Source organism: Balaenoptera ricei, chromosome 10 (assembly GCF_028023285.1).
Source record: "Balaenoptera ricei isolate mBalRic1 chromosome 10, mBalRic1.hap2, whole genome shotgun sequence".
Classification (NCBI taxonomy): domain Eukaryota; kingdom Metazoa; phylum Chordata; class Mammalia; order Artiodactyla; family Balaenopteridae; genus Balaenoptera; species Balaenoptera ricei.
In genome coordinates, this window is record NC_082648.1 from 80,143,421 (window position 1) to 80,165,061 (window position 21,641).

The 21,641-nt window shown below is 46.5% G+C and overlaps 1 protein-coding gene across 2 annotated transcripts in view; it reads left to right on the plus strand.

The window, feature by feature from the left end:
- PLXNC1 (plexin C1) overlaps positions 1-21,641 on the plus strand; it is a 145,377-nt gene that overhangs the window by 114,660 nt on the left and 9,076 nt on the right. Inside the window, exons 22-27 of one of the 2 annotated variants that reach the window (XM_059936673.1) lie at positions 4,339-4,516; positions 6,777-6,880; positions 16,674-16,728; positions 19,122-19,153; positions 19,254-19,361; positions 20,506-20,669. In XM_059936673.1, the coding sequence (XP_059792656.1) occupies positions 4,339-4,516; positions 6,777-6,880; positions 16,674-16,728; positions 19,122-19,153; positions 19,254-19,361; positions 20,506-20,669 (641 nt within the window). Of the gene's footprint in view, positions 1-4,338; positions 4,517-6,776; positions 6,881-16,673; positions 16,729-19,121; positions 19,154-19,253; positions 19,362-20,505; positions 20,670-21,641 lie in introns of those variants that run through there. The other variant, XM_059936674.1, reaches the window with a different exon arrangement.

Below are 21,641 nucleotides of genomic sequence, written 5' to 3' on the forward strand. Positions count from 1 at the left end.
ATAGCTGCCACAGCTCTAAGCACTGCTCTCCCCTTTTGTAGAAATGCTTTCCCTTTATGTTTCATTGGCCAGGACTGGGTTACATGACCAGTCCCTGGTGAATGAGGAGAAGAGAGCTGCCACCAATTATGTTTCCTAGGCTAGGCTGGGCCCCTGCTGTTGAAACCTAGCTTCTGTTAGCAAAGAAGGAAGAGAGATGGCTGCTGATTGTACAATCAACCATATCTGTCACCCCAGCTTTGCTGACACTTTCGTAGCCAGAGCAGTTCCTCTTAACAGAGGGGCAGATTTTGGGGGAAGAGACCAGGGTGCATTTTAGAACACTTTAGCCTTTTGTGGGTCTTGAAAATTAATCACCATTCCATAGATTTGAACTGTGCTTAGTTTATAAAACATTTTCAGGTTTTGAAAGGCAGGCTCAGCAAATATTTAAAAACATGGTGCTTGAGTGCCTGCTTCTACCTTTTTCTTGCTGGGTGATCTTGTACAATGTACTTAACCTCTCTGTACCTCAGTTTCTCATCTATAAAATGGGAATAATAATAGACTCTATTATATGTCATAGGGTTGTTTCTGAGATGAATTTTTTATATTAATACACATCATTTGTCCTGGTGCTTGGCACACAGGAAGCACTCCTTAATTTTCTATTATTACATGTCATGATTTAGTGATCCTGTCACTCCTTCGAGATAAGAACAATGAGAATGTTGAGGCTCAGAAGAGTTAGAGGACTTGCCCACGCTCCCGCAGCTAGCTAGCAGGAGAAGGGGATGATCCAGGTGGCCTGGTGCCAGTGCTGAGGACCCTCAACGCTCCTGTCCTCTCTGCTCAAATTCTCTGAACACTTACTGAGAGTGAAAGAGTTGCGTCTGGTGGCTGAATATTGTTTCAGAGGTGGTGCTTTGGTTCCCAAGTATATTGTGGATCATCTGAGAACGAGGACCGTGTCTTACGGCCTCTCCTAACCCCGGCCCCTAACACTGAGTAGCGCACAGGAAGGACTCTGGTTAAGTGGGTTTTGAAGGGGAGGTGGCACTTCTGTGGGGATCTTCCTTGATGGGGAACAGAGGCCCAGCGTGAGCTTTTCAAGCCTGGGGTTCGGGTTAAGAGGCAGGGCCTGCTCTGAGATCCCCCCGCTACTCTTACACATTCGGAAACTGCTGTTGGAGCGCTAAGTGTTAGCGGCATAAAAAATGAACACAAATCAATTTGTGTCTGAATTTACTCTCAGAATTCCCTGTGGACTCTATAAAATGCCATTTTACCCTTTTTCCACCCATCTAGCTGTGAAGGCAGTGGCAGATTTACATTATTTTACGTCCAGCTAAGGGTTTTTTTCCCTTTTGGTTATGTTTTAAAGGAGAACATTTATTGCCTATAAACAGGTGTTTTTGTTGAAGACAGTAGTGCCCTTTAGGTAGTCACAGAATGTTATTTTGCAAATACCTATAAAACTATTAAACAGGCTGGGATCGCTGTAGCCCTGATTAAAAGGGCCTTTTCATTAGTCTTTATCTTTGGAAGCCTTGTGAAATAGCTTAACCACCACTAGTGCTACTGGCGAGACCAACTCGTAGAGAAATACAGGGAGACACGGGCAAGTCTACTCAGACCGTACAGGGCAGGACTGACATTTGCCCCTCCAGGAACCCCGTTTGTGCTGGGAATGCAGCTTAGGACTTTGGTTATAGTCTGATCTAAGACAGGTTCCTGGCGGTCCAGAGGGTTCCTGGGCTGTAGGTGGGACAGAGGGGAGGAGGGAGGGCCCAGGGGGTGGGAGGGCCTGAAGCTGAGTGGTTCAGGGTGCCACCCCTGGCTCTCCATTTACAAGCCATGTCCCTAGAGGCACAGGCCTCTGTTTCCTCACTCAGAAAATGGGTATAATAATAATGCACCCTCCTTCCCCAGGATATTGGGAAGATTAAAAGAATCGTGTCTTGAAATGTGTTCGGCAGGGTGCCAATAAGTGTCACTAAAAAAGGAGGTGAGGAGAGGGCTCTGGCCTGAGGCTTCTCTGCCGTGGTTCTCAACCTCCCACCCTGCTTCGCGCCCACCCAGTATGTCAGTGTTTGCTAGCAGTCAGGAGTCCTGCATCCCTGCCCAGTGAGCCACTGGCCCAGAACAACAATGTGCTCTGAGAACAGGCAAGGGAGCCACTCTCTGTCCCAGAAAAAAGAAACTCTCACAGGCCAGACCGAGACCACCACTTACCCTCAGCCTCCAGCCTCCACTGATTCGGAGTTTCATCTGAAACTCGGTGAGGACTGCACCAAGGTTTACGCTTGCATAATTATAAACAGGTTTGGAGGGGCAAGATGTAAAGGCAGTAAAAAGAAGTCGTGCCTCTGAGCACCTCCCCAGAGCTTCAGAAGCCCCTTCTCCGTGTCTGGGGTCCTTAAGTCCTATCTCCTGAGTCAGACACTGTTCTGGGTGCGACGTGATTAATTCAGTTCATCATCACAGGAACCCCGGGAGGCAGTTAACTGTTGTTGTTCTGACTTTGCAGGTGAGAAATCTGAGATACAGAGAGATTACCCAGCTAGTTAGCGGTGGGCTGGGATTGAACCCAGGAGTCTGACCCTGGAGCAGGTGCTCTGCCCCGATCTCCTTCCGGGCAGCTTGCTCTTTACTCTGATAGAGCTACTGACCATGGAGTCGGGGTCCCAGCCGCTCAAGGCCGGCTGAGTCTGCTTCCACATGAAGGCATACTAATACTAACAGTAATCATAGTGATAAGTTACGTGAAATAATAACATCCCTGTTATTATTACTGTTATCATTACCATCATCGTCGAGCCTTTCCCAGCAGCCTGCCCCGTGCCAGGCCTTTGGCGTGCATGATCTTATTTAATCTCGATAGAAACACTAGAGGCCAGGTACTATTCTTTTTTTTTTTTTTTATAGCTACTTTATTATTTATTTATTTATTTATTTATTTTTGGCTGTGTTTGGGTCTTCGGTTCGTGCGAGGGCTTTCTCTAGTTGCGGCAAGCGGGGGCCACTCTTCATCGCGGTGCGGGGACCGCTCTTCATTGCGGTGCGCGGGCCTTTTCACTATCGCGGCCCCTCCCGTTGCGGGGCACAGGCTCCAGACGCGCAGGCTCAGTAGTTGTGGCTCACGGGCCCAGCTGCTCCGTGGCATGTGGGATCTTCCCAGACCAGGGCTCGAACCCGTGTCCCCTGCATTGGCAGGCAGATTTTCAACCACTGCGCCACCAGGGAAGCCCCAGGTACTATTCTTATACCCATTTTAAAGTTGAGTTAACCCTAAGGGTCCCCATTTTCCACATTATTTGTGTTTTCGTTTTTTAAACGTTTCCATTAGTGAATCATTTTACATTCCCTCACTGCAGCCAGGCTCAAAAACACGAAATAATCGTGCATTTCACACCACACCCTGGTCCCTCTGGCTCCATGATTACTAGGGCGGCTTAGAATCTAAACTGTCTGTTGTGCTAATTACAAAATACTCTCAGCACTTCCCTGAATCAGTTCCCCCAAGGATCCCGAGTATGTAACTTTGTTGTTTTAGATCTGTTTATTCTTAGGCAAAGTAAACCTGAAATTGCTCTTAAATTCCTTTTGAAATATTCCCTAGTTCTGTGTTTTCACACATTCACCAAGGCCTTACTTCTCCCGTTAGACTGATTCTGAGGTTTGGCTGCACTGGGAGAATGTTAACTGACAAAACCATAAGTAATGGCACTGAAATGTAATTAATGCAAGAATAATAGTACAGGGTGGGGATCTCGGTGTTTTAATGAGAGCTCAAGAAACTGCCTGGCTGAAGCAGCTGAGAGTGGAGGGGGAGAGGCATGTTACCGTAGTTAATGCTGCATATTATAAAGTGACCTCTTTGGCATGATCAATACGGAGACCTCATAACCTTTCCTGTCACCTGGAAGTTCGCTACTAGGACTCTGTGGTCCTGGTAATAAAAAAAGATAGTCACCAGTCTGCCCTCATCTACTGTGGAAGCTTTCCAATTTTTTTCTTTTTTGAGGATGAAATTAGAAATCACCGTTTTTAGAATATTTATATGTATATATATATATATATATATATATATATATATATATATATATATATTTTACTCTCAGATATATTTATTCAGTGCTTGCTCTGTAATGAGAGTTTTAACTTTCTGTTTTCCTTTCCATTATCCCTGAAAAGAATGGATTATGGAAAAAAGATTAAAGTGGTATAATGCGATATGGTGTTTGCTAATGTGCTGTCAGAGGTATTAGTAGGACTCGCCAAGGTTTGTGTCTTTTATGAATGCCTTTCAGATTGCAATTATCTAATAGACTTGGAAACCTGTTTGTATTCTTGCAGGCATTAACCGTCACCTTTGAAAAAATCCCAGAAAATGAGAGTGCAGATGTCTGTCGGAATATTTCAGTCAATGTTCTTGATTGTGATACCATAGGTCAAGCCAAAGAAAAGATTTTCCAAGCATTCCTAAGCAAAAATGGCTCTCCTTATGGACTTCAGCTGAATGAAATTGGTCTTGGTAAGGCGATATGGGAGCTATTTTGTCCCAATCCCCTGACGAGCATCCCTTCCACCTTCCCTCCCTCCTGGCCCCCAGCATGTAAGCTCTGTTTGGTGAAGCTTACTAGCCTGGGTTGTTCCCAGAGGGCACGTCTAGAGGCCAGGAGACTGCATTGTTCTCCCACAGGTATCATGACTCTTTTTCCTAGGAAGCAGGATCCTTCAAAGATGCTGTTTTTTGTTTTTTCTTCAATATTATGTTTGTAAATCAGATTCATGAGATTGCTAACCCTGAGACCAAATGAATTCACCTTGCATCAAGAAGTACAAAAAGGTGTCAACCTCAGGCCCTCTGTGTGTGTTGTATTTCACATTGGCATTTGATTTGTGTGTTGTGATACTGAGTGTGTCATTAGCGGGTGGCTCAGACTCTGGGTGTGAACTCCAGCAGGCTAGAAAGGTCATCTTCCTCTCTGCTAATCACATCCTGCATTAAGTATAGTCTCCATCCTCCCCCAACATGAAACGGCATCTGCTCGGAATTCATTTTCGGGCTCTATTGGTATACTGCAAAGGCGAGCATATGCGTGAGCGAGCTAACAGGGCTCCACTTCACTCAAATGTTCATCAACATTTTAAAGTTGAGCTCCACGCAGCCCTCCCAGGAGACTGTTGTGGGATTTTATAGCAGATAATGGGACAGGAAAAAAGAGTAAAATCGCAACAGTGACAGACAGCGTAACAAGGTTCATCTCTCCTCCATGTGCAGTTGTAGCCTCGACTAAGCAGGCAATTAAAATCATCCCATCGGGCCCTCTAAGTCAGACTCTCTGCTGAAAGGCCATTGCGAGAAGCCTGGGGGCGGGGTCTGGCACATTTGAGTGAAACCACGCAAATGTGTAGCAACCCCAAGACCTGGCTTCAAGGAAAGCAAAGCCACTAAAGCACCTCTCATCCACCTCTCTTCTGCTTCCTTCTGTTGGCTGGATTATTGGGCACTTCAAGACCATGTGAGCTCATTTGGGTCGACGCAGGGTCAAAGGGCAGCCCCGGCCAGGAAACCATGACGTGACCCAGGGCCATCAACTTCCTTGCCCTGAGCCTACGTCTCGAAGTATGGCTCTGACTACAAAGGAGGTGGCCACTTGGAGCCGAGGATTATGGGGAAACGGCCCGGTGGCCTGAGTCCTGCTGCTGCCTGGTCCGTAGTACCATCCTCACCCCACCCAGGGTTCGTGCCCATCAGCTGTTCCTGGCCTCCGATGTAACGGAGGCAGGGAGCAGGACGAGCCCACTAGAAGCTTCCCGTTATAGTCTGATGGCAAATGGCTTCTGCGTGTCTGCTGATCTTCCAAACTACCTCCGCGGCTAGCCCCAGAAAACTAAGGCAAAGCCTTAGAAACCAGCCGTAAATAGTGTTAAAATCCAATACGAGAAGCAGCTGTGCTGAGACCTCTTATCGCAGAGGCTCACAAACTCCAATGCCCAGAGGGGCAGGAAGTATTATAAATAAGGGGTGTCAGCCCACCTGGGATAATGGGAAATGGTGGGACCCAACTTAATTGGGGAAAGACACCCGCCATGTAAGGGGGCGGTGCTACTTAGCTTCAGCCCATGATTGCCATGGAGGCCAGTGTGGTCAGTGTTACCAGATGATCCAGTTTTTTAAAAGAGAAATCACAGGTCCGAATTTTTATGTGCAGTCTTCCAATCTTTAAATGTTGGTGCTGAATTGACATTAGAATAATAATAAATAAAACATTGTGCAGGTTCACAAAAAGAAAAAAACCCACATCCATGGGCCACATTCTGACCCTAGGGCACAAGTTGGCAACCTCTGTAAAGGAGTTGAAGCCCATGGCGTTGGCATATGAGCCCACCAGCACACCGCACACGGGGACCGACAGAAGATAGTTCCCAGAGCACCTGCTTGTGAACACACAGGTGTGGGCGTACAGGTTTGCTTTTGGAATTTTCTGAAGAGCTTAGTCTCTCTGAGGATGCCTTATTTTTTTTGTCTTCCTGTGGCTTTATTTCCAGGCTTAGCCTCAGAGTAAAAGCTTTGGGGAGAAGTGGTCTTACACGTCAGAGCCCTAAACACAAAACAAAACAGAAGTCAGCCTACCAGTCTGGCTGATACATCTTCAAAACCACTTTATTTGTTTTAGCTAGTTAGCAATATAAATAATAATTGCAAAAGTGACAGGGTAGCATTTTACATTCCTCATTGTCATTTTAAAAGAGAACAACATGCTCTTTCTTTTTTTTTTTTCCCCCAGAGCTTCAGGTGGGCACACGACACAAAGAACTTCTGGATATTGACAGCTCCTCTGTGATTCTTGAAGATGGAATAACCAAGCTGAATACCATTGGCCACTACGAGGTAGGAAAAGATCTAGCACCCACTGGCTCCTTCCTCATCCCCAACCCTAACTGGATTATCTGGATCATCTCCAGGACCACATAAATTGTTATTACAAGACTCTCACCCATTTTCTGGAATCATTCGCAGGTTGCTTATTTCTGGGTCAGAAGTTTTCCTTAGTTGCTCGTGGTCTGCTCATTTCCCGGTACCCCCTCTCCCAGAGCTGCGATTTTCACGTAACCCAGGCACTCTCCATCCTGCGGTTTAGGTCGGAAACTTCACCCTTACCAGATTCCCTGGCCTGTTCAGTGGAAGAGGTACTGTTCAGCTTGACACTGAACAGAGCCTCTAAAGGTTCTAAGTTGCACTGCTGTTCATAATTGACCCGGTGACCTTTGTGTAGGGTTCTTTGTTTCTGAAGAAGATCTACATTTCCTGTTTGTTTGAAATATTCAGCGATGCCTCCTTGGCCTCTGACCCACATGCTGGGTGAGTGTTGAGGTGGGTGAGGGGAGTACGTGATCTGTCACAGAGCCGAGTGCCAGAGAAACCTGCCCAGAACGAGAGAGGGTTCGCAGGGGAGATTTCGGAACACTCCGGCAGACTGGGAGTCATTCAGCAACATTATCAAATCTTTGTTGAATATCTACTCTGCACTAAGAGTTGGGGCTGCACGTGAGAGGAACAAAGACCAAGTCTCTGACCTCACGGAGCCTATGGCCCTGGAGAGAAGGGGTGGAAAGGGAAGAGGAGACAAGGAGTAAGGCAACAGCTTACTACTACTAATACTAGCACTGTTACTACAACACGGTGTGATAGTGCTGTGACTCGGAGCATCCGAGAAGGCTTCCTGCAGGAAGCAGTGACTCATCTGAGACCTGAAGAGTGAGGAGAACTTAACCAGGCCAGCATACCCAGCAGGGAAGGGAGCGCATGCTTCTTCTTCTGCAGAAAGACTTTTAGACTGGCTGGAACTTGAGAGGGACAGGGGTGGCAGTGAGAGCCAATAACATCCAATGTTTACGGAGCCCCTATGCTGTGCCAGGTGCTGGCCTCTGCCTTTCCCTTTATTTCAGCTCATTCTATCCATAGCGGTCCTACGAGACAGGGACTATTACTAACCCGCTTTATAGATGGGTACACTGAGGCTCGGGGAGGTTTACTGATAGGTAGTCCGTGGCAGAGGCAAGATTGGGACCCAGATTGTTGGGCTCTAGGGTCCATGGCTTAACCAGTACATGCCGTGGTTTCTCACGGAAGAAGGCCAGAGAAGTGGGGAGGGAGGGGAGAAGGGGACCGTGCCGGCCCAGCAGCTTCTTCAGGAGTCTGGATTTTATCCCCAGCACAGTGGAAAGCCATTGGAAGATCTTAAACAGGGGAGATTTGCGTCTCAGAAAATGACTGTGGCTGTGCATGGAACATGGATATAAGAGGTGCAAACCTGGAACTAGGGAGACTCGTTAGAAGAGTTTCGGGTGAGAAACGACGCCGACCAGGAATGACGCAGTGGCCCTGGAGATGGAGCCAAGCAGACGGGCAGAAGGTGGACACCATGAGCTGTGTGGCTGGGAGAGAGACTGCGGGCAGGGGAGGGGTCAAGGAGGCACGGGGCTGGCTGGGCGGATGCACAGATGCTCCTGCGGAGGCGGAGAAGACAGGGGAGCGGCTTCCCAGGCCCCTTGGAGAGTAGGCGCCCCGCCTTTCATGGCTGTGAGTCCCAGGGAGATGTGTCTGCACCAAGAAGGTGTTTGGGGCCTGCCAGGCTTTCCCCTCACCCAGAAAGAAGCTGAGACTTTTCCTTGAGCAGAGCTTCCTGGACAGCAGCCGGGAACAGAGGGCACCACAGCCTTGGGCTCTTTGGCTGAATGGGTCTCAGAGCCGGTTTGGAAATAGTTGCTTTGGGTGACCCGTGGGTGGGTGCTGGCCCTGCAGCCTTTGCTGGAGGGCACCCAGCAGGGAACGTGGCAGATGAACAACTTGCTCCTGTGCTCACCCTTCTGCAGCTTAGACTTTCCAACCTTGGGGTCATCTTGCCAAGAGCTGTCGAGCTTAGCCTTTGGAGTTTATAAAAATCCCCAGGGAATTTTCTGAAAGTATGTATTCCTATCGGCGGGCCACATTTGGAGAAGCAGTGCCCCAGAGGAAATATAACGGATGGAAGGAGTCAGAGGTGGAAGTGCCTAGGAGAGGGGGCTTATTATGGCATCAGTCTGAAGTTCAGAGTTGCAGCCCGGCTGCAGTCTCCTCCTCTCCCTGTATCTGGGTAGCGAGCTTGTCTTGGCAAGCCTGGCAGAAACACAGCCACAAATGCCCTCCTTTCGTATCTTGACTAATGTGCTGGCCTTGCTCAGCTGTGCAGGGAGGGCTGGACCACCCTGGTCAGGCTTCTCAGCGTCCCCTGGCAACTGTGTGGCATGGGGTGGGCCCCAAAGGAAGGGGGTGTGGCCACTCACTGGCATTAATAGGAAAAGGCAGGCCAAGGCACTCCAGCAGGGAAAACGAAGAACCACCACCGCCGTCTGCAAGGCAAGGGGAAGACTGTCAGGAGAGATAGGACATCAGTCTTCACTGGAGACATCGGCTGCACTAGACACCTATCTGCTTAGGGATGATAATGAAATTAATCCGGCCTGTAGTCACTTCCCGTCCAAATGATTTATTGGCCTCATACCCTAGCATTGCCACATGGTGGTAATAAATGACAAGACTAGGACACAAGGGCTTAAAGGATTCTCGTTATGTTTAAAAAGCTAAGCCATAAGGCAAATAAGCGCAGAGAGCTTGAAGGAAACTGGGGAGGTCATCGGCACTGTGCTCTCTGTGCCTGGACCATCTCAAATGCCCTGGTTTTCAAACACTGCTTGAACAAAAGCATCCAGCACCACCCTCAGCCGCCTAAATCTGTTCTCCATTTAGCAGCACCCCTGCACAATCAAAATTTGGAGTAATTTGACAGGGCTGAGCTGAAGCTCGCTTTTGCCCTTTTTTCATTAAAGAAAAATTTTCTCCTCAAACACTTACATTTCCCTCCAAAGAGATAGGATGCTAATTATCACTCTTATTCATTTACTAAAGTGCTCTAGTTTGAGTCACTGTAGGTGCTTGAAAGTGAAAAACTATATTTCAGTTAAAAATAGGGTCTAACTCAGAGTTTTGAAGTGATTAAGACTCACCTCCCTCCAATTAGCCCAAATTAGTTAGGTTTTAAAGTTAATCTTTAGTGACGGCCAGTTCCTCCTACTATCTAAACAAAGTCCCCTCTGCTGGAGTGTGAGCCTCTCTCTTCTTGCCTTGTTCTGTCCTTAGGGCAAATAGAGTGTAGCTGGTCTCCTCTGAATGATTTACTGTCTGTATATTTGAAGAACAGGTTTCTAGAGGGGATCTGAAGGCACAGCAAAAATATAGCATCTCATGGACCAGATTGCCTTCAGAGTCCCAAATTGCCAGCAATGCCCTGTCACCAGCAGGATGGCATCCTTGCCAACCCTGGGCGTCGGCACAATTGCTCTCCACAGTGATGACAGTGGCAGCTGGTACCCAGCACTTGTCGTGTGCATAAGCGTGATTCATGTTGACACAACCTGTGATGAAGGTGCTTTTATTACCCTCATTCTCCATCAGATGAGCATGGAAGAGGACAAGTTTCTGCTCCAGTCTCGTTCTGTCCTGTGCAGACAAAGGGTAAAGCCGATGCCTTTACAAACACGTGAAGCCAGAGGCGTTTTCTCCACTATAAAGAACTCCGCCCTAGTGCTTCCGTAACTGGCCACCTCTGTGTTCCCTGTGAAGGGGACTGTGCTGTGCTCTGGAGCTGAGATCAGTTGTGTGTGTCTGTGTGAGTGTATAGAGGGTGTGGGGATGCTTGCCCGATGTGACTGTAGCAGGGTGGTTTCTCCCAGTCCAGGCTTTCTGCACCTGCCCCGCCATGTGCCCTCTTGCTGGACCATGTTATTGCACCCACACGCAGCTGTGGGGTGGCATCAAGTGTGCAGGACAGGTGTTGTGTCCGGCAGGAAATGCTCTCTACAGATCACGCCTCTCGTTCTGAGCTGTGAGGTTTTGAGGGCAGAAAATACGTTTAACCACCGTGTCATTGAAGAATGTTCCTCCTAACGGGAGCGCGCCGGTGCCCAAGTGGTCACTGCTAACGCCAAAGTTGTCATTCACATGACATTTAAAGATCATAGGAATGTTCCAAAGGGTCTGCTTGGGTAAAGTCAGTGGTCCTTCAGGTCAGGTGTCTCATCTGTGACTCTAAGGGGCTCGGACTGTCTCTAAAGGTCTCTTACAGCATGAATGACTTCAGATTCTTATTTACTAGACACATGGAGTGCTTCCTGTGTACTGGGCACTGTTCTAGGAGCTTTAACAAAGAGTCAGTCCTTTAGTCCTCTTTACAGCCCAGTGAGGTAGACACTGTCATTATTCCCATTCTGAGGCCCAGGGAGGCTAAGAAACTTGGCCATGCTCCCATGCTCTCCTCAGTGACGGCCCGAGGCTGGAAGCAGATGAAAAAGGAATTGCAGAGAGACCATGGCCCTGCTCAGGGCCAGAGGGATAACCTTGCTCAGAGCCAGGCTTGCAGCTCGTGCTCCTAGCCTCTGAAGCAGCCTGGCTGGAGAGCTTATGAGAAATTCTGGTAGTTACCTTCTCTGATGTCAAAATTAAAAGGGCAACCTCTCTTCAGATCTTATGATGAATCTCAACGTCTGTGAGTTTATCAAAATGCTTCCTTCTGATCCTACTTTGACATCCTTTAAGGCCAATATTCCTTGAAGGCGACAGTAGTTACCTTCTTTCAGAAGGGAGGCCTCTTTCAGGCATCCAAGAGCTGACATCTCCAGCCCAAAAAAAGCCTGGGGAGCTTAGGTTCCCAATCGCCCGCACACTGGTGGAGGCCAAGCTCCCTCCCTGCGACCAGCTCAGGGTTCCAGCAGTCCTCAAAGGGGGTTTGCTTCTGGCCCAAGGCTAATTCCAGGCACACAAGAGAGAAGCAGGAGCTGTACTGTCATTTTCACTAGTTTCAGGGATCCTTCAGAGCTCTGTCCTGGGTGTCAGGAACATCCTGGGTGATTTGGTGTGTCTGTTGAGAATGTTCTGATGGGCCCCTTCCAAACAGTCCGAGGAGCACCGAGCCTCCTTTCCTGAAGGAGGGTTATCCCTGAGCAAGGTTATCCCTCTGGCCCTGAGGAAGAAAATAGATTCCTTTTTCATCTGCCTCCAGCCTTGGGGTGTCAGTGAGAAGAGCTAAGGGGAAGGCGGGGAGAGCAGTGTTGATGAGTGGTTGCTGGGACAACGCTAGTTGAATAGGATTCTGTTTTCACAAAATACCATTTTAGGAATGAGAGATACCAGTAAGGGTTTCCACATGGTGCTTTGTATTGACTATTGTGTTTTTAGACTTAAGGAAAAAGTATCATGGTATTTCAGACCCTATTCATAATTTTCCATAAAATTCTTAGGCTGAAGTTCCAGCTTTCCTCTTGGGCTCAATCATTTGAAATTGCCAATATTTGACCATTTTTTACTTACAAAAATGGCAGTTTCATCAGGTTAAGTATAAGTTCAACCTTATATTTCTAGAAGATCTGTTTTTATGGCATAATCTTCAACTTGTGGCATAAAGATAGTATTTTACCACAGAGAAATCCCGCCTTTACTTGCAAATAGTTTGGAGGATATGTAGCTTCTGTTTGTTTGTTTTTAATAAATTTATTTATTTATTTTTATTTTTGGCTGCGTTGGGACTTTGTTGCTGCGCACAGGCTTCCTCTAGTTGCAGTGAGCAGGGGCTACTCTTCGTTGTGGTGCGCAGGCTTCTCGCTGTGGTGGCTTCTCTTGTTGTGGAGCACGGGCTCTAGGTGCACGGGCTTCAGTAGTTGTGGCACGCAGGCTCAGTTGTTGTGGCTCGCGGGCTCTAGAGCGCAGGCTCAGTAGTTGTGGCGCACGGGCTTAGTTGCTCCGCAGCATGTGGGATCTTCCCGGACCAGGGATCGAACCCGTGTCCCCTGCATTAGCAGGCGGATTCTTAACCAGTGTGCCCCCAGGGAAGTCCGTAGCGTCAGTTTATTTCAGGAGCAACTTTAAATTGATGACATGGGTCCATCTCTCCCTTTGTGGTCACAACTCCTAATTCTGATGGTGGAAAAGTCTGCAGTCCTCTCCACCTCTTTCCAACACGGGCCAGCCATCATTGGAGGGGTATGGCCTCGTTGTCGTTTTGAATCTTGGAGCACCATGAGACTGGAAGGAATTTAATTTGAAATTGCCTTGTGTACCAGTTCTGCTCTGGGCTGGAGAAACATTCCTGCCACAGATCCATCTAGTGACATTAATCTTTCGTTGATTTAATTTGGTTTTCATTCTTAAAGTAGGGGCCAAGAGGACGCTCCCTGCCTCACAGGAGTATGGGAGGATTAATGATCCACTCTTAGGAAAGCATTTGGAGCTCCTCAAATGGAACAAACAGCATCATAGTTTTAACACTTTGGATTCTGTGCCACTTTTCAAAAAGGCATTTCTGTCCTTAACTGAGCAGCAGCTGACTTTTGTGCGAAACAGAAAATGGAAACCTTTCCCCCCACAAACATCTGTAAATAAACTAGTTTTCTGTCTTTACAACAATGTTAAAGTGTCACGTGGGGGAAAAATGTTCCAGCCCTAGAGCAGCTGTGAAGGTTAGAAATACACTTGCACACATACATGCTCAAACACACACACACACAACTTGTCCACTGATAAAATGCTTTTACACTTGCTCTCAGGAGATAATTTCAGAGTAAAATTTCCCCAGTACAAGCTGCGGCTGCGCTGTCTTAATGCCTGAGTACTGTGCCAGCAGCAAGTCATTGCCAGCTCTTGAAAAGACGTTTGAACTTTTGGCTGTGCTTCTCATCGGAAGGCCCATCCTTGGTGTTTGTGACTGTAGAGCAAGGGTGCTCGCTTTTGGCGAAACAAAGCATCTGACAGTAGCAGAGTATTGGCTCAACACTCATCAGGATCCATTTGGGATTCATTCTTTGACAATTACCCAGAATGAATCACCAGCTTCATTTTTTAAAAAGGTATTTATTGGCTTAGAAACAGAGCATATCCAGCTCTTCATGGGGAGGAATTCTGAAACTATGTTCAAACATTCTCATAAACTCGGCGTCTGAGTATTGCTAAGGGGGTGCCTGCACAGAGCGTTTACTTTAATTGCATCAAATATGGAGGAGAATTGGAATATCAGCCAACACGGTCGCTCAGTGAATGGCTCAAGGGGAGAAGAGAGGATGTTTGGTAATAATGGCAGAGACCAGGAGCTCAATGAGAGTTTAGAATCCATGCTCGAGACACTTTGCAGAGGCCAGAGGGCCCCTGCCAGCCCCTGCCCAGAGCCCCCTCCCTACAAAATGTCCTGAACACCAGGAGTTGGAGGCCTCTGGCCCGCACTTAGTGGTTGGCTGGACACAGCTGGCTGGACCCTGTGCTCAGGGGCCCCCTCTAGGGCTGGCTCTCGCGCGTGTTCCTTCCTCTGTGGGGACAACCTGCAAGAGATTAGGCTTTAATCCTTTGGTGTTTGCTGAGCAGGTTTGTACATTCTGATAACCAATGTGCTGCAGGCCAGAAGAGAAATTCTAAGTTTCTACTTTTTTCCAAACGGAGGGAGGCCAGGTCCTAATTAATATTAGAATTCAGAACAGCCTTCACGCTTTCAAGTGCAGGGAAAAATCACTTAGCTGATGAATGTTCAGAAATGACAGGGTTAATCTTTCAGCCACATCCCAGAATGAAGGTGAAGATTTGTGTAGCCCTGACCTGCCTCTTCTTATGGCCCCTTTGTCTTACATTTTTGTGGGCCAGCCCCTCAAAACAATTTCCTCCTCCCAGGAAGCAAGGCCTGCTCTCTTGTCTCTCAGCATCTAGTCCCCCTTGGCCTGAAGAGGCCTTCTTCCCCTGGTTGGGTGTGGGGAAGGGGTGCACAAAAGGCCATTGGGCCCCGGCTTACACGGTCCCAAAAAGCCTCAGATGAGAACTCTTGACCTTATCTCCAAAAGAGGCTATACATTGGTGTTGAAATTGTGTGTCCATGTGGTAAAAGCATTTATTTGTCAAATGTGTACATTTAAAATCTGTGGCAGTTTTTTAACAGCTGTGTTGAGATATGATTTATATACCATAAAGGTCACCTTTTCAAAGTGTACAATTCAATGGTTCTTGGAACATTTGCGGAGTTGTGCGATCATCACCACAGTCTAATTTTAGAACATTTTCATCACCTCAGATAGAAACCTTGAACTCATTAAGAGTCATTCCTCATTCTTCCAACTCCTGTTTTAGGCAACTAGTAATCTACCTTCTGTTTGTATAAATTTGCCTATTCTGGACAAATTATATAAATGGGATTGTACAATATTGGATCTTTTGTGACTGGTTTCTTTCACTTAGCAATGTTTTTGAGGTCCATTCATGTTGTAGCATGTGTCAATACTTCTTTCCTTTTATTGTATGGCAATTTTTTGTAGTGTATTCATTCAATAGAATAATAGTAATTTAAAAAGGATGAACTACTGGTAGCTGCAACAACACAGATAAACATTGTAGACCTTATATGGACCCTATGCTGAATGATTCCATTTACATAAAGTTCAAGAACAGATAAAACTAATCAATGGCAATGGAAGTCAGAAAAGTGATTACCCCTGGATGAAGATGGGGTGGTTATTGATTGAGAAGCCTAATAGGGGTACTTCTTGGGACCTTGAAATATAATTTTATATCTTGATGTGGGTGGTGGTTACACAGTATGTGCTTAAGTGAACATTCTTGAGCTGTACACTTAATATTAGCACTTTCCTGTAAGTCATGTTTCAATTTTAAAGTTTTTATTTAAAAGTATATGCAATTTTATGATTTTTACAAGCTTCTTTTAAAAAATAAGAAATACCTGCAGAAAAGAAAACAAATTGTAAGTGTACTACTGGATGAATTATCATAAAGTCAGCCTATCTTATAACTTCCACTCGGATCAAGAAATAGAGCACTGTGGGCACCACAGAAGCTCCCTCCTGGACGTTCCTAATCACCACCCCCCTTCTCTTCTCCAAACAGTGAAATCATAGTTTTGACTGTTTTAGCTAAATGTGAATGGAATCACATGGTATGCATTCCATTTTGTCAGGCTTCTTGGGCTCACCATTATCACCGTGAGGTTCATGCATGTGGCATGTAGCAGTAATTTGCTCACTTTCATTGTTTTATCATTGCCTGTTTTATGAATATACCCCAAATTATTTATTCATTCTACTGTTGATGGTTATTTCCAGTACGGGGCGTTTACAAAGTTTATCTCAGGATATGTACAGGTGTATACCTGGATGTGAAACTGCTCTGTCACCAGTTTATAGGTTAGTTTTTGAAAACTTGTTTCAGCATTTCTTAATACAATAGGAACCCCCAAAATGAAAACGGCCCAAACATCTCCTGCCCCCTGGAGGCTGAGGTGCCTCCCAGCACAGCTGGGTCCTCCCCTGGTCCAGGGCTGGCCCGCCTCCTGTTGGCCCCACAGCATCCTTTGAGCACTTGCCTCCCCGCATCTCATGGCCTTGTCTGCCACCTTCACAGGACCGCAGACCCTTTGAGGGCAGAGGCAGTGTCTTGCTCATCATTATAGCCCCAGCCTCCAGTGCCCAAAACATAGGAATTCTTAATAAATATTTGATTGAATAAGTGAGAGAATATAAGATCCACCCAGCCATCTAATTCCTGGGTAAAGTTGAGAAATACATTAAGTTTTGAAAACTCATCTATTTTTTATCTTTGCTTTCAGATATCAAATGGATCCACTATAAAAGTCTTTAAGAAGATAGCAAATTTTACTTCAGGTAACAGACATAATGCTGTTAACCTTTTGTTCTCACCCCACTTTACAAAGTATCACTTTTTGCCTCTCTTGGATGTACTGTCACAAAGATGAGATTGAGTTGTTGCCAGGTAATTCTCTGAGAGAGTGGAGGAAAGCCGTTTCGATGTTTCTGGTCCTAAGAATGTGAACCCTGCAAAGAGGGGGACAGGAAACTGTAAACAGTGGTTGCCCCGGCTGCCCGACACTGAGGAAGTTGCTGTCATTAAGCACCCTAAGCTCAGGGCAGAATCTTAGCCATTATATAACTCTTTTCCAACTCCTCAGTAGGATGGGGGCTAACTGAGGGGATCCCCCTGGCAAGCTGAGGGAAGCCTGCAGATTATCACACAGCCCTGGAAGCTCTGAACAAACAAGATAATTCACTTAGCCCAAATCTCCTAGTGACAGACCAACTACAGAGGGAGCTTTGTGGAAAAGTTAACTAGGCCAGTCTCTAAACTCTCTTCTACCTCCCCGCCAGCCTCGGGGCAGGAAAAACACTGTGACAGTGCCTTGAGAAAATCCCTAGGTCCAGGGTCCAGGTTTGTCTCCAGAGAAATTATATCCACGCCAAGACAGTCAGTCCTCAGCCCCCAGAAAGGTTCTGGGCCTCACCAACAGGACCTGTTCACACACACAGCTGGAGGTGGGGCTTTCTGATTCCTGGATTCAGTGCTAGGAGCAGCCTGGTAGGTCCCAGTACCTGGTGAGTGCAAACGAAGAATGCGGGGCTCCCAATTAAATAGGATAACTTGGTAGGTTGTAGGACACCCCTTGGGGAACCCTGCCCCCCTCCACATTCCCCCATCCATCACTACGTCAGGCTATAGTGAGAAACCACCTTGCAGAGGGCGGCTATCCTTCTGGTCTAGGGGGATTGGTGTCCTTGTGCTGTAATAAGTGCAAGAGCTGTGTATTGTAGGCTTTAATGACTGGTCTTTTGAGAGCTTGTTATTTGGAGATCTTGCATTTGGATCACTTCATGGGACTTCGAGGCAGTCAACAACACCTCTGCTTCCTCCCTGTCCAATCCAGTGGACACTGGATCACTCTCCTAACCCTCCAAACCCCTGCCCCTCTGTCCTTTCATCACCCACTCTGTGAAAGTCCCAGCCCAGCCCTGGATGAACCCAACTTCTCACCTTTCCTGACCCTACAGCTGGGCAGTCACAGGGGAAAGGCCCACGACAGCACAGTTGGAGTCACAGTAAATTGCTGTCTTCACCAGGACCCTCCACGTAGCCTGTTCCCCCCGTGCTTCTGCTTCTCGAGGCAACCGACTGTGTTCTCCATAATCCCACCTTCTCTCCTTGAAGCTCTGACCCCCACTGCTCCCCTGTCAGCAGATGACTTCACCCAGTGCTTCACAGAGAAAACAGAAATCAGAATTCCCTCAACAACGTGCACTAACCCTCCCTCCCTGCGTCTGCCATTCCCTCCTCCTCGCTCCCCTGACATTCCAGGGCTGCTCTTCCTCCCAGCAAGACCTGTCTCTCACCTGGGCTTTGGATCCCACCATCCACCACCACCGTTGATCTCTCCTCTCACCTACACTTGCTTTCCCTCCCCCACTACTGTATTTCGAGGTATTCTAGTCTCTCTCATCTTCAAAACAAAAAACCAAGTGCTTTAATCCTTCCCTTCCCTGCATTTGCCACTCCCTTCACAACCTCGTTTCTTCCCAGACTGTCCTCACTCTGTGCTGCTCTCCCACCTGCTCTATGACCTCTGCCTTGCTGCCCTTCTCTCAGATCCTAGAAGGGGTCGCCTTCCCTCCCACCGCAGGGCCTTTGTACCCATTCCCCTCCCCCATTGGCCTGGCTCATTATCCATTCATTTAGGTTCAGTCCCGACATCCCTTCGTCAGAGAACCTCCCAGGCTAGGTTCGTCTCTTGTTAGATACTTTCCTAGCATATTCTTCTTCTCCACGGTCCTTATCACAAGGATATTAATTAAATAATTAATTGTGTAATTAGTAAGTCTCTCTCATTGGCTAGGATGTGAGTTCCATTAGGTGAGAGCTAGGTCTGTCTTATTCATTGCTGTTTGCCTAGTAGCCCCTGGCACACAGTAGGTGCCCCAGCTCTAGCTGACCTGAACCTCTCCTACCCCACCCTCAGGTGATCGGTCAGCCTCTGTTCCAGGGACAGGGAACCTGCTTCCCACCCCAGCCCCTGGCCCATCCTGTCTTCATACTGTTCTTAAGGTCTTAAGACACAGCAGGGGGGGAAGTGTAGCTATGAAGAGCTCAAGTAGGAGGGCTCAAGTAACCTCTTCTGTTTATAGCACAAATGGGGCATCTTATGAGAAGGCCAGTTACCGTGGCTGTTGTTTTAATGGACTGTTTCTCTCCCTCTTTCTGGGGCGTTCAGATGTGGAATACTCAGAAGACCACTGCCATTTGGTGAGTTCAGGCTTTCTTGTGCTCCTGCTGAATCGGACGCCTTCTGCAGCACGAACGGTCTCCTTGGGTAACGCTTCTTCTACTCTTGTCTTCCCTTTAGATTTTACCAGATTCGGAAGCATTCCAAGATGTGCAGGGAAAGAGACATCGAGGGAAGCACAAGTTCAAAGTAAAAGAAATGTATCTGACAAAGCTGCTGTCGACCAAGGTAAACTTACTGTTCTGGGAGTGCTTTTACGGCTACCTTGGGGGTGTATGATGTGTTTGACTTAATTTCCACTGAAGTGTGAAAATGCTACAAATCCCTTGTGCCTTCTAGCAAAGCAAAATGAAAGTTTAAATTGTAAACACTTCCTACCCCCTTCTTCTGTTTTTACAAACTGCAAAGATAAAGCACTTTACAAATTTCCACCATAACATCTTCAGTCAGGGATTTAATATTGTTCCCAGTCCCTTTACCCACCATTGCACTATTGTTATATTTTTAGGTGGACGGCATAATTGTTCCTTTTTGTTTACTTGTTATTATAGGTGAGCAATAAAACTCCCTCTTTGAATTGCAAATAAAATGAAGAGGGGGGAGATCATTTTAAAATTAAGAATTCTGTTCACATATAAAAGTGTCAGATATGAAAGCCCATGGAGTACCAAATTGGGAGCAAATTTTACTTTATCTGGCTTTTAGTGGGATTAACGGAAGTCTGTGGTGATCCTTTTTTTTTTTTTTTTCTGAAATGACTAGCAATGTAAATGCTATTATCTACACCTGGCCCTAGTCTTCTGATGGGCATGCTTCTTCAGATTATAGCAGAGCATCTGCTTGGAGCTTAGATTTGTTTAGTGGGTAGAGGACAGCCAGAGCCTCTTGATTTTCTCATCTGTCCCACAGAGCTCTGCCTATTTGGTTTTAGTAAAACACTCAAATGCTTTGGAAAGTACACAGTAAAACCCTATGATGGAAATACATGCAACAGGAAAAGTTCTGGGAACCGAGCAACATCACTTGAGTTTTTCTAGGCTGAACATAATAAAAGCCAAACGTCTGGGGCTTCTTGGTTTATGTATACAGACCTCCAACTTACATTTCAACTGCTAGAGATGTCTAAGATAGCCTCCCTGTTGACTAAACAGTGTTATCAGCAAGAAGCTTCTGAAGCAGATCTAAACCTGGGCATGGATTTTCAGGACCTTTGTCTAATACTGTGAGTGTTGGCCTCATTTGACGATTTTACATACTTTCTCTTCAGCTTGTTTTTCTCTGTTTTGTAACTCAGATTTCATTTTTCATCATGTTTTCAAAACCACCACCCTATTTTTTTAATCTTCCATGTCTGATGTGCTCTGTCTTTCAGGTGGCAGTTCACTCTGTGCTCGAAAAACTTTTTAGAAGCATTTGGAGTTTACCCAACAGCAGAGCCCCGTTTGCTATAAAATACTTTTTTGACTTTTTGGATGCCCAGGCTGAAAGCAAAAAAATCACAGATCCTGATGTTGTACATATTTGGAAAACAAACAGGTGGGAACGAACAGTAGGTGATTACTGTTTTCAAAAACCTGGGTCAGAATCTTTAAAAGAAGGGCATGGATGGTTACAGAAGGATTCATTTATCCCTATCTTAGAGTTTTTTGGCTTGGTAAGCTATCATGTCAAAGCAGTTTCTTGCTGTTACTATTTTTAAACAATAAACAAAACCATTCCTGTGCTGAGACTCCTAGTCTTTAGGACAAAGAAAATAAACTCTATTATCTTTAAACAAGTTTAGCTTGACCAGTAAAAGATGAGAAATTAATATTTTGTGGTTTTATCCTATAATTTTCCGTTAGAGAAGACTCTTAAATTTGTCCCTCAGAGAATTACTCTTTGCGGTTTCCAAGCTGTCCATTTTGTATAGAAATTTCTCCTTTTATTTGATCAAATGCCATGAGAATTAGTCAAAGGGTTGTATTTTGTTTTGTTTTTTTAATACTTTACCTTAAGCTGAGGCAAGGCATCCAAATTAAAATTTCTCCTCAGTAAAGAAACATAGCTCATTACCTCCAATTGAAATACTCTGTGCATGAGGTGAATGAGAGTTAGTTAGTTACGATGTAACAGAACTTCTCAGTACAGCCTCAAGCCCTTCTAAGCACTGGGGTTAGCCAGACCATTTTTTTTTTTTTTTTTATGGCTGTGTTGGGTCTTCGTTTCTGTGCGAGGGCCCTCTCCAGTCGCGGCAAGCGGGGGCCACTCCTCATTGCGGTGCGCGGGCCTCTCACCATCGCGGCCCCTCCCGTTGCGGAGCACAGGCTCCAGACGTGCAGGCTCAGTAGTTGTGGCTCACGGGCCCAGCTGCTCCGCGGCATGTGGAATCCTCCCAGACCAGGGCTCGAACTCGCGTCCCCTGCATTGGCAGGCAGATTCTCAACCACTGCGCCACCAGGGAAGCCCAAGCCAGACCATTTTAAATAAGTGTTAAAAGCTCCAGGTCTATCCTAACTCTCTACTCTG